General features: G+C 39.4%; 1 protein-coding gene across 2 annotated transcripts; it reads left to right on the top strand.

Annotated features, from left to right (window-relative positions):
• Positions 1-1910: 1910 nt before the first annotated feature.
• On the top strand, positions 1911-11012 carry DYNLRB2 (dynein light chain roadblock-type 2). Of its 2 annotated transcripts, none has more exons than XM_019753846.3 (4): positions 1911-2061; positions 4179-4254; positions 9697-9864; positions 10734-11012. In XM_019753846.3, exons 1-4 carry the CDS (start codon positions 2059-2061, stop codon positions 10775-10777), a joined length of 291 nt encoding a protein of 96 aa, XP_019609405.1. In that variant the 5' UTR covers positions 1911-2058; the 3' UTR covers positions 10778-11012. The 2 variants fall into 2 exon arrangements, with proteins under 2 accessions (XP_019609405.1, XP_088656346.1); XM_088800220.1 differs by having other exon boundaries at positions 2014-2146.
• The last annotated feature ends 1073 nt before the right edge of the window (positions 11013-12085 follow it).

The raw sequence follows: 12085 nt of genomic DNA, 5'->3' as shown, positions 1-12085 counted from the left end.
CAGTGAGTCAAACCTGACTGTTGGTTGGAAGTCAGTTTGGCTACTTCTTATTACTTTTTCAGCAGTTGGGTACTCCTGTCAGTGCCTTTCATGCTGGAGTCTTTCTTTACTCTAATCACAGCTGTCAGCTATCGAATGAGTTTGACACCCTGACTCCAGAAACACTCCATGCATATGCAGTCAGTGCCTTCATTAAAGCTGATTGACATAACAGATATGGCGCACTGCCACTGATTTTTATCAGCAAAACAAATGGCTATAGAACAAGTAGGAATCTCCTTGATCAGAAACACCCAGAGTGCCCCCAAAATCAGTCATTACACCGTTCAGCCAGTATTAGTGTAAATACCTATACTTTTAGTACTTACAATGGTTAGCTATACACAATCAGTCAAGAGCCAGATCTGTGTACACACACACACACACACACACACACACACACACACACACTCACCCCGGACTCCACTCCCACAATCTTAGCTGTCCACTCCAAATTATGTTGGTTGGACTTCCAGGTGTTGAGTGACAAGGGGGACTATTTAGCTATTGTGACCTGGGTTTTTAAGAAGCATAAGTTTCTTGGATGAAAAAGAGGAGTATGACAGTGACCAGAATCTCCTCCTCTGGGGGGCAGGAAATTGAAGCAGAACTAGAGATTCTCAGTGTTTCTGTCTATAACTTAATGTCATTAAATGAAAGACTCCGTGTTAAAATGGGTCATCTAGTCCAAAATCACCACCAAGTTCAAAATTGTTTCAGAGCATCCCTGACAAGGGCCCATTCAGATCATAGTCGACATTCCTAGCAATAAGCACGCCTTGTTTGATGAGGCAGCTTTCAGGAAATGGGAGCGCAAACTGAATCAGTATTATAGGGAGTCATAGCATGGTCCCTACGGGGAAGCATTCCCAACCTACAGCTTGTGTCTAGTAATTCATGTTTGCCCTCTTCAAACCCCAGGACTTCGTGACTCCAGCCATAAAATCGCCCTGCTATGCTTCACACAATAGTTGGTCTCTGCCTCTCAGGCTACAAAGATATCATCAATGTCCTTCAAAAGGTCAACTGACTTCTAAACATCCCTAGCTGATCTGTAACTTCCCTTTCCTCCAAAAGTTCCTTAAATATCCAGTGGAAAGCTCTCTTCTATGGCAATTTGCAGAACTTCCAGCACTACCACCTGCAATTTTTTAGAAACTCAGAACAGCTGACAAATAATGACCACAAAAGAAATGGATTAGACCAAAATACTGATAAGTCGCAACACTACAACTCAGTGAAGACCACTAAGGAGGTGTTACAACTAGATGAGAACATAAGCTGTAAGATGGTGCTTACCCGACTGTTCTGGGGATGGGGAGGTAACAAACATATATATGATGGTACTAGTCAACGCTAAGATATATTTCTTCTTTAATTAAAAAACAAAAAACTACGGAGTGGGCGGGGGAACAAACCCATCAGCGCTGTACACATAGGAGTGCTAAACGAAGTACGCAGAGTGTCACAGGCAACTGAGTCTATTCAACCCCCGAGTCTGAGGTCTCCACCCCCTCCCTGGGTATCTGCGCCAGGGCAGGTATCACACTCGCAGAGTATTGCTTCTTTTGTCGCATTTACAGGTGGAATGTACCCTGCGCCCAGAGGAGAGCCAGGCACGTGGTAGGTGGTCTTGAATGAGGAAGTGACTGTTACATCAAGGCGTACCTCCAGGAATGAATGAATGAGCGAACGAATGACCCGGAGCACGGCCTAGGCACCTCTCCGCTCCTGCGCGCCCCCCCCCCCCCCCCCCCGCACCGCGGGCCTGGGGGAAACCCAGGTGTGCGCTGGGAGCCACGGGCCCCAACCACCTCCTACGGCGGCCGGGAGGAGCCAGGCCACTTCAGGGCGGAAAAGCCGTCCTGGCTACTGCCAGCCCCTTGCGCACGCAGGCGCGGGTACCCACGCTTCCGGGAGGTCACTTCCTCCCCCGTCTCCTAGCAACGGCTGGAAGCGTTGTTGACATCCCGGGCAGCTGTGGCGCCGGACTGAGCCCAGAGCCTCGCCGCCCGCGTGATGGTAAATCTGGGGTGTCCGCAGCGAAGGCTGTGGGCTCCAGAAGCTTTTTGGAGGGGCGACAGGGAGACCTTGGAAGGACGAGATGGTGACCATGGAAGCGGGGACGATGTCTAGATGGGGAAGCTATCTTGGGGGAAAGATATCTAAGGGGTGGTACTTGGGGAGGGAAGGAAGATAGCGAGAAAGAGAAGAGAGATTGAAGAGATGAAAGGTCCTGTGGGGGATGAGACATTTCCACAACGAGGGAAGTTTGAAAAGGGGAGGGGCGAGATAAAGAGAAAAATCACCCTGAAGGGGAAGAAAGAGATGGGAAAAGCAGCCTAAGGGAATGGAGAGAGGGGGAAAGGAGATATTGAGAGAGAGGACAGGAAAACAAAGAGGAAAGGGAGGAGAGAGAGTGAGTGAGTAAATAAATGAATCAAATCAATCAATAGGAAAGTGAAGACGGGAAAGTTTGAAGAAAGCAAGGTGAAAGCAACGAGTTTTAAGAGAGGAATGAAAAGGATGTGGGTCGAGTTATTGTAGCAGGAGGGCTCAGAAATCACAAAAGGAGAAAACAACTGGGAAAGAGGGAAAGGCTGGGAAGAGCAGAGAGAGGCATTTGGGAGAGAAAAGAGAAAAAATAAATGAGGACAGTTGTTGTAAGGAGCTGTGGTCACTTGAAGGTGGCAAAAAATGTAATAAATTATTAATCCCCTCTACAGCTATTATGCTTTAGAGCAATGTTTCCCAAAGTGAGATACAAACATTAGTTGCTACGTAAGATGGCTCAGAAATACCAAATAGCAGAGTGAATTACATCTGAGAAAGTTATTCCTCTTTCATTTGATGTTCTTCCCCATCCTTTAGACTATATCCAGGAGAAAGTTTCTGGCACTATTAGGTCATTAATACTGCTATCATTTAGTAATTTCGATTTTTCACTAAAGTACAGACATCAGGCTCAGCAATTTCATTAGGGTAGAATTAAATAATATGTTCTCTCCCCCCTCCCTTTTTTCATGGTTATTTCTGTTTACAACAAATGATACCAGATTTCCATTTGTGGTAGTGACGTATAGTTTCTTTTTCAAATGCTTTTATTTAAGCATTGAGCAGTGAGATCATTAAAGAACGTACTAGATAAATAACATAGATGGTATTCGTAATGGCAAAAATCATTAATCAAATACATAAATGCCTGAAATTCAGAAAACACTCGCTCTAGTGGTAAGAAAAGACAAAATAAGTTTTCCTGTCTACATTAGGTGCAAACAAAAACCCTTTTGACTAAAGTAACATAATGTTTGCCTGTACAATGTTGGGAAGAAAAATACCACAAACCCTCATCAAGAGATTCTGCAGAATATTCTTTGAATTCAGAATATCCACTGATCACTCAGTTCTGAACAACATGCAGGTTTGAAAAAGATTATTCTTGATTGTAGCATTTGTAGAAGGAAAGGAAACTGATACAATATAGTTTATGCATAAGATTCATTCAGAAAACTGAGTTTAAAACCCAATAATGGGGGTTCCAACATAATCATTCATGGTTGAACATTCAATTTGCACTGAGACCCAGGCTAGAGTTGCCGAGAATCCTGGAATACATTTTTACAGAATATCCTGAATTTAGTCATCTGAACTCCCGATTAGGAAACATTTAGGACTGAAAGTAAGATTTCTCATTAAGGGATACTTTTAGACAAAGGATGGCAACGATATAGCTCTATAAATATTTAAAGTACTATAATGTAGAAAAGGAATTTTTCATATGAATACAGAAAGATCAATGAGAGAAAGATAATAAGGAGCAGATTTCTGTTCAATGTCAAGAATACTTTTCCAGTAGAGACAGATAAAAATGGAGTGTGCTTTCACGAGGCAATAAGCTTTCTGTCTCTAGATGAGTTCAGGCCAAGGGATTTGTCAGGGTTGTATATTGGGGGTCTTGTATAGGCTTCTAGATGGCACTTGACAGTTTCAAAGCTCTCTTCTCAAAGCTTGAGATTATAGCATCCAGTGCCTTAGGTTAAGGAGCTAGGTGAGGAGGGGTCTTACTGGACATCATTCTCTTTAGGATGGGGGTCACCACAAAGACCCCTTTGCTTAATTGTCATCCTGATCTCTTCCAGGCCGAGGTGGAGGAAACCCTAAAGAGGATACAGAGCCATAAAGGGGTTATTGGAACGATGGTTGTAAATGCAGAAGGTAAATACATCACAGGCTGCCTTCTTGACGTGCAGAAGCCAACCAAGAACCTGTTTGCTGTGCCAATCCGTAAGATAGGCATCTCAGGTTTTGAAATAAAAAGCATATTTTGTGTATTTTAGCTATAACATTTACTTATCAAACATCTATTGAGTATCTGTTGCATGCCAAGCATTCTGCTAAGATGTAGGGATAGAAATATGAATAAGACGTGTCTAAAAATGTCTGTGTATGCCTAAGAAACACTATACTAATTTTTAAAGCTTAGGTAACTCTAACATTTCAGGAGTACCAGTAAAACTTTTATGTTGAAGATTGGGGGACTATCATCATTGGTAGTTTGGTTTTGTTTTAACATCATAAAGGGTACAGAGTTTCAGTCTTCATTTTAAACGAAAGTGTTCCTGTACCATATTTAATAAAATCCTTGAGAATTGTAATGTAATTTACAGTATAGTCTTTGCGGCTATAGCATAAGAATGGCCAATACATTTCCACCTATGAAATCTGTATACTTACACCTGAAACTTGCTCTCACTCCACAGTCCCTATTAATCCACAAAGCATTTCTCTGGCACGCTGCTCCATGCTCAGCTATGGCAGCCTCTTAAAGACTCTTGCTGGTTTCATTTGAAGGGCCAGAGGTGCCACAAATCCCAGAATATTAGTTGAAATAAGAGTAGTTACTTCACATAAATCATGGTGCCACTATGGGATTGGCAACAGTCTCACAGCTAATCACTATTTTGGAGCAAATCCATCAGTGAATATTTATTGAGCAACTACCAACTGAAAATCTGTTTAAACTCTGAACTTCAATTCCCTTATCATTAAAAATGGAAAATAACCTACTTTATTGATAGTTGTGATAATTATGTGAAATAATAATTGTCAAGTACCGGCGCAATATCCAACACTTAAGAGAATTATAAATAAATAATTCTGAGAATGTGGGAATTTTTAATTGATTTGTATAGATAAAACATTTGATGTGTTTTACAAAATAATAAAATTAAATTAAAATTAACATCAAATGAATATAATAAATTCACCCAGCTAGAGTGATCAGGAGGGAATGGATTTAAGATCCGCCTTACAGGTAAGTCATGAGCTATGCTTAATATTTCCAGGAAGCAATCCAACCTCAGCGCTTGGTTCTGGTTGAACTGATTTTAGTTCAAGGTATTTGCATAAATTCTGCCACACCCCCTAAGATGGGTTATCTGTGTGATGTCATTTCTTTTGGTGTGTGGTAACAAGTATCAGACACTTAATGGCTTAAAAGATTAGATAGTTATTCCTCTCTCATTTCTGGAGCTGAGAAGTTGAAATCAAGGTGTCAGCAGGGCCAGGCTATCTTTGGAGGCACTACAAGAAGATCCATCCTTGCCTGTCTCACAGCTTCTGGTGGTTTCCAGCAATCCTTGGCATTCCTTGGCTTGTAGACACATCTCTCCAATCTGCTCCCATCATGTGGAATTCTCCTCTCCCTCCGTGTCTGTTTTCTCTTATAAGGACACCAGTCATTGGGTTAGGGTCCTCCCTAATCCAGGATGACCTCATCTTAACTAATTATATCTGCAAAGACCCTATTTCCAAATAGGGCCACGTCCTGGGGTTTAGGGTAGACCTGAATTTGAGGGGAACATTATTCAACCCAGTACAGGTATATTCACCTGTGACATCCAGGACAACTCACCTAATGTGTTCCTTTGGAAGATCTTAGTCTCAAGTACGTAATCCTGGCAATATGCATCAAATATCTGAAACATATCCATACTCTTTGCTCTGTAATTCCATTCCTAGGGAGTTATCCTAAGAAGTAATGAAGAAAAGATTTAGGTACAAAGGATCTTCACTGAGGCGTCATATAGAATAGCAATAAATAAATAGGCAAGTAACTCTATCCCAACAGGAGGGAAATGTTTTAGTTTATTATGTAATATTTACTTGAGGAACTATTTATTTAAAATGTTGAAGACTATTTAGAGGCATGGGAAACGACTCACAATATTAGATGAAAAAAGCAGGGAAGAAAGCAGTAATCAGCATTTTCTAATCATAAATATATCCAGACACATATACACTTAAATAGGGGTGTGGGGAAGGCTGGGATATTTTATGGTGATTAGCAACGAGTGGTGGAATTAAAAGTGAGTTTTACTTTATTTTCCTGAGGCTTCTCAACACTTTCCTTATCCAAAGGCAACAAAATATTTTTAATACCCATTAACTTCTAATTAACCTCTAGTAGGATAATAAGGTTGTATTAGGATTCAGGGCACTTTTCTGAAATCCAAATTAACCTTTTTTCCCAAAAATATAAATGAGGGGCTTATTTTTTACGGTCAGATTATTAACCAGAGGGTATGACAAGGATGTTTATTAATAGCATGTGGTATAAGTTGTGTGACCAGAATATAATAAAACTCTCCATTTCAACAACCTACTCAGTTTTAGATAAAAGTGCCATTTATTGCAGTTCAGCTTTGTAGCTTTCAGAAGTCCCACGAAATTTGATACCGAAAATATTTACTTAAGATGGTGATGATGTGTTCTTGTTCTCTACTAGTAGTTTTAGTCCACTAATTCTAGGCAAATCACTTTAATATATTTTCAGGTTTTACTTGTGGTTAGGCAGGTCTGCTACCGTGTTTATATATTTAGATTTCATCATACATTATGTTAAATAGAGTTTTTTGGTTTCGCCATTATTGAACCATAGACTTCCTATTCATGACAATAAAGAAAATTTATCAATTTAGCCCAATGCTGCGTAGTATAGGTTTTTATTAGAGTAGATTGTTAACATTGGTTTCCCATTTATAAAACCATTCATTGTTTATAATATTACAGCACTGATCACTGAATTAGATACTGGCGTGTGTGTGTGTGTGTGTGTGTGTGTGTGTATATATATATATTTCCCAGGCAGTCACCTCTGTCATCTATTCTTATGTATATAAGCCTGATTTCTGTAGGCTCTCAATTTTAAATATTCTTGACATTTCTAACAATCTATCATTTGAATTTCATTAGACTTTATCAGCCACCCAGCCAACTCCTTTTATTTTTGAAATACAATCTATCAACCGAAGTACAAATATACAATGGAAGAGTACCAGCTTACTAAGATCATAAAGAGTCATATTTTAAAGTAGTGCGGTAAATTCAGCAATATCAAATTCATAGTCTTTGTTCTAGAAGTTCCCTTTTATGGATTTGTCCTACACATACATGCAAATGTGAAATGGCATGTACAAAAACATATTCTGTAGCCTTGTTTATTAGAGTCAAAGATTGGAAACAGTCTAAATGCCCTTCAGGGGAACATATTAGTTATGCATATTACGAAGCATCCATTCGACAGTCCTATTACGTCATCATTAATGTGAATGACCTAGCCTTGTGTACTGAGGGGAACCATTTCCCAAGTATATTAAATAAAAAAAAAATTAGATACAGAATAGAGAATGATACAATTAAAATAAAAAACACAAACATACTTGAATAGACTTAGGATATCTCTGGAAAGATACCGAAGAAACCAGGAGCAGTGGTTACTTCTCAGAAGGGGAAGTGGATGAATATTATACCATGTGCTAAAATTACTCCTTAATAAATTATTTTTTAATTACCTTGCATGGTACCAAGCAAGAGCTCCAAAAATATCTGTTGATTTCTTTTATTCAAATGTCTACAGGGGATACGAGAAACTCCCCGAGTTTCCACAGTGTGCACTAACTATTCAGAAAGGCTAGCTGTTTAATTTATTGACTTGGATCATGAATCGACTAACTAAATAGGCCTGAGCATCTGATTCATAATCTTGTCATCTCCATTTTAAATAATTTATTCTGGTTGTATTTCTTGTTTTGACACTGAGCAATGCAGATTCAATGCAGGTAGTCACAACTCAAGCTGCAAAATAAAACTAGTCATCAAAAAGTGCTCTTAGCAGGTTGAGTGCCTGCTACGTTTCACTTTCCTGCTTGTGAAAGACACATGCCTTGTGATGTTCCATCAGGTGTGAAAGACAGAACTGGGCCAACAAATAATAATACAGAAATTAACAAGTTTTAGATAAAGACTTACTTATTGAATTGGTTTTCCTGTAAATATTATTCTTGTATTGTTTAGAAAGACCTATTATGCAGTTAACAATTTTCTTTACAGAGAAAGAAATGATCCTGTTTCAAAGTCAGAATTGAGGCTCTCAAAGAGTTTCATGAAAAACTGGTAAAATGCTAGGTTTGTAATGCTGTTCCACTCTTGAGGTGCTCGTCTTGTTTAACACTTTCTGGAATGATATTCTCTGAGGGGAAACCAAGAGACACATTCGCTTCTTTTATTGATTGGCCTTAATTCAGGGACCTGAAGAATTTGACAGCGATCCCAAATTCACCTTCCTATGTCCCCTAAATTAAAGACACATTTGCAAATAAAATCCTTGACTTTCCTGGCTATCTATGGTAGTTCTCGAAATAATGTGAAGGCCACCTCTGATTAGATACAATATATGTAAAATACATAGCACAGCACCTGTTACTTAAGCACTGAGCACTAAGGGACCCAAATTGAGCTAGATTGATTTCAACTGAATTGAATTATACTTGTATATTTGTCTGGCTAGATTTTTCCAGTTAAATTAATAGGTTCTGTTTTAAACTCGTATAATGGAATAATAGAGCACACAAGTAGCCAAATTTAATAATGTTTAAACCAAGAATGAGTGCAAACCAGGAAAGGCCCAGGAAATCCACAGTGTTTTTGTTACTGTATTTTCTAATATAAAATGTAAGGCTTGCTAAATACTGTATGTTACGAAGAAATTTTGAAAATCCCTTTTCATATATTCTCTAGCCTGTACAGTGATGCCCTTTTCTAATTCTGGCCTCAGGGGAGAAAACTAGCACGACGTCACAAACCAAGCATTTCAAAGCAGACTCGCTATAGACAGGACACTTGGGGAATTGTATTTTGTATAGTAATATGTTCACTTAGTACTGAAATAATTGTTTACAACTGCCAAAAGTTCTGTGCACAAAAAATGTTCATCAAACCATTAGCTACAAAAACTGCCTAACAATCCAACATTAGGGGATTGATTATATTATGATACATCCATAAAAGAGTACAGTGTACAGCCATCCGAAATAATGCTCATGACATTGTCACCAACAAGGACAACTTGTATACTGTCATTTAAATGAAGGAAAAGGCAACAGTGAAATCCGTAATTAAAGTTTGACCCAACTGTATTTTAAAATCCATGTGAAGATAAAAAGATTAGAAGGAAATACAATTGTTGCCGGTGGGTAATATCAGCCATCACTTTTTCTGCCTCTTCATAATTACCAGTATTTTCCAATATTTCTACAATGTGCATATTACTTTTATAATCAGAAAAAAAAATTAACCCCAAATGAAATCTCATAACAGGCATTCCAATCAGAACAACCTTGGACAACTCGACAACTGTTCAATATGCCGGTCTTCTTCATCAACTGACAATGAAAGCCAAGAGCACAGTCCGTGATATTGATCCTCAGAACGACTTAACTTTTCTTAGGATCAGATCAAAGAAACATGAAATCATGGTCGCTCCAGGTAATTTGGCATTTCATCTCATATTTAAAGCATCTTTCGACTTTAGTGTATAAAAGCTTTGTTTCCAAGAACGAGCAGTACAGATTTTAATATGCAATGTGATGCGTAATGTTCTTCAATTAGAAAATGAAGACAGATTGTTGAATCTGAAAATTCCAACTTGAAACTTTTGTGACATTAACGTTGAATGTGATCTCTGAAGAAGTGGAATTTTTCCCATGTGTGTTTATTACTAATCAAAAAAATGTAGGAGTTGTAGGTCTCATGTTAAGTGAACTTAGCACAGACTTTCTGGAGATGGGAGAAATGTCTCCCGTCCAGGGGATAAAGTAGAGAGAGGATGGCCCAAAGGCCTGTAGGATTTTAAACTCTCCCTGTGGGGAGCTCCCATTCACCTGTCCTACCAAAAGATGGCAACCACCAAAATACTTCTTTCCTTGAAGAAATTATATTCACACTGTTGGTATACATTAGTGTAAAACAGGACTCGTGGCTCCTAAATCTAGTCTAGAACACTCTTCTCTATCGTAGTGCATCTGTAAAATCAGAATGACCTATAAAATAAAGCCTTTTCCATGCCTGTGTGCTCACGCTGGCTGCACACTACAATCACTTGGAGAGCTTTACAGAAATAATGGTTGATACCTGGACTCCACCCCAGACCAAAGAAATCACAATCTCTGGGGCTGGGCCACAGATAATGGTATTGTTTGAAAGCTTGACAGGTGACTCTGATGTGCAACCAGGATGGGAAACCACTGGTCCACACAAGGCCCAAATGTTTCAAAGAGAAACACAGATTAGCTGCAGTACTCATTTATTACATTTAATTTTTAGACTGGATTAATTTTGTCCATATCTTTCCACAGATAAGGAATATCTCCTGATTGTCATTCAGAATCCATGTGAATAGCCCTGCTACAGCCAAGTCCCTCCCGTGACACGAGGTTGTAAACGCTTTGATTCTTTAATGATTACTAAGATTCTCTTCCTAGCTAACTGATCTTTTGGACGTTCTTTTCTATTTTTACATTTACTCTATTCTGCATGTCTCGTTTAGTCCCTTTTGAATGTCAAGTTGTGATTTAAGCTATATAATAAATTCTGGTATGTGTGTCTCTTTTTCTTATAATACACAAAGTGAAGGATTCTATTGAGAAGACAGCCTTCCTTGCTATAGCTCTTTGAGTCTAGAACTGTCACCAAGAATCAGTATGGAAGTATAATTTTGCCCATGTTGTTAACGTGCCAATGACAGTGAGCAGAGCAGTGTGGGAACTCCCAGGGAAGTCCCAGCCCTCCAGGAGTGTTAGGTGCTTTCCCAGGTTAAATAAGGGCAGTAAGAGGCCAGAAGGGTGGTTCTCGGCTGGGTCAGCACCACAGCTGAGGACCACCTCCCATCCCTAGCAAAGCTCCCAGGGAATGGTGCTTCCATCACTCCAGCCTGAGAGGCCCAGCGGCGGGTGTTGGGCAAGGGTGCGTACTTCAAAGGCTGACTAGATAAAACTCCAAAGGGCTTTATTTTCACTAGATATTTCGAACATTCAGAAAATAATGAAAAGCATACAACAAATATAACAGATTTCCAAGATATTTGAAATATTTTGCCATATTTACCTTATACCCTCTTTTTTTAAATTAAGCTTTTTATTTTTAGATAACTGAAGAGTCACATGAAATTTGTAAGAAAGGACATAGAGATCCTGTGTACCCTTTACCCAGCTTCCTATTACAGCAACGTCTTTCAAAACTGTAGTACAAATCACAAGCAAAAATTGGCACTGACTCAGTCTAGATACAAAATGTTTCCATCATCACCAAGGTCCCTCATGGTGACCTTCAGCACCAACCCTCCAACCACTGACCCATGGCAACCACTCATCTGTCCCCCATTTCTATGATTTTATTATATCAAGAAGATTATATAAATGTAATAATACAGTACATAGCCTTTTGGAATTGACTTTTTTTCGCTCATCACAATTCCCATGAGATTTCATTCAAACGATAAGAAATAAAACATTACAGATACAGCTACAGCCTGCTCCTCCTCTGTGTGCCTCTGTCCTCTCCTTCCCCAGAGGATTCTGGTCAGAAGGCACACATCACCCTGCACAGGGGTCCACAGGAGCCCACACCTGAGATCCCACAATGCATCTGCAACAAGCCAAGCATGAGGAATGGGCACAGTAAGTTTCCTAGTTCAACAACACCCATGGCT

The sequence above is a fragment of the Rhinolophus sinicus genome, chromosome 8, assembly GCF_057876585.1.
Source record: "Rhinolophus sinicus isolate RSI-liver-muscle chromosome 8, RSI-T2T, whole genome shotgun sequence".
NCBI lineage: Eukaryota > Metazoa > Chordata > Mammalia > Chiroptera > Rhinolophidae > Rhinolophus > Rhinolophus sinicus.
The sequence above is the reverse complement of the archived record's forward strand: the minus strand, read 5'-3'. Positions and strand labels throughout refer to the sequence as shown.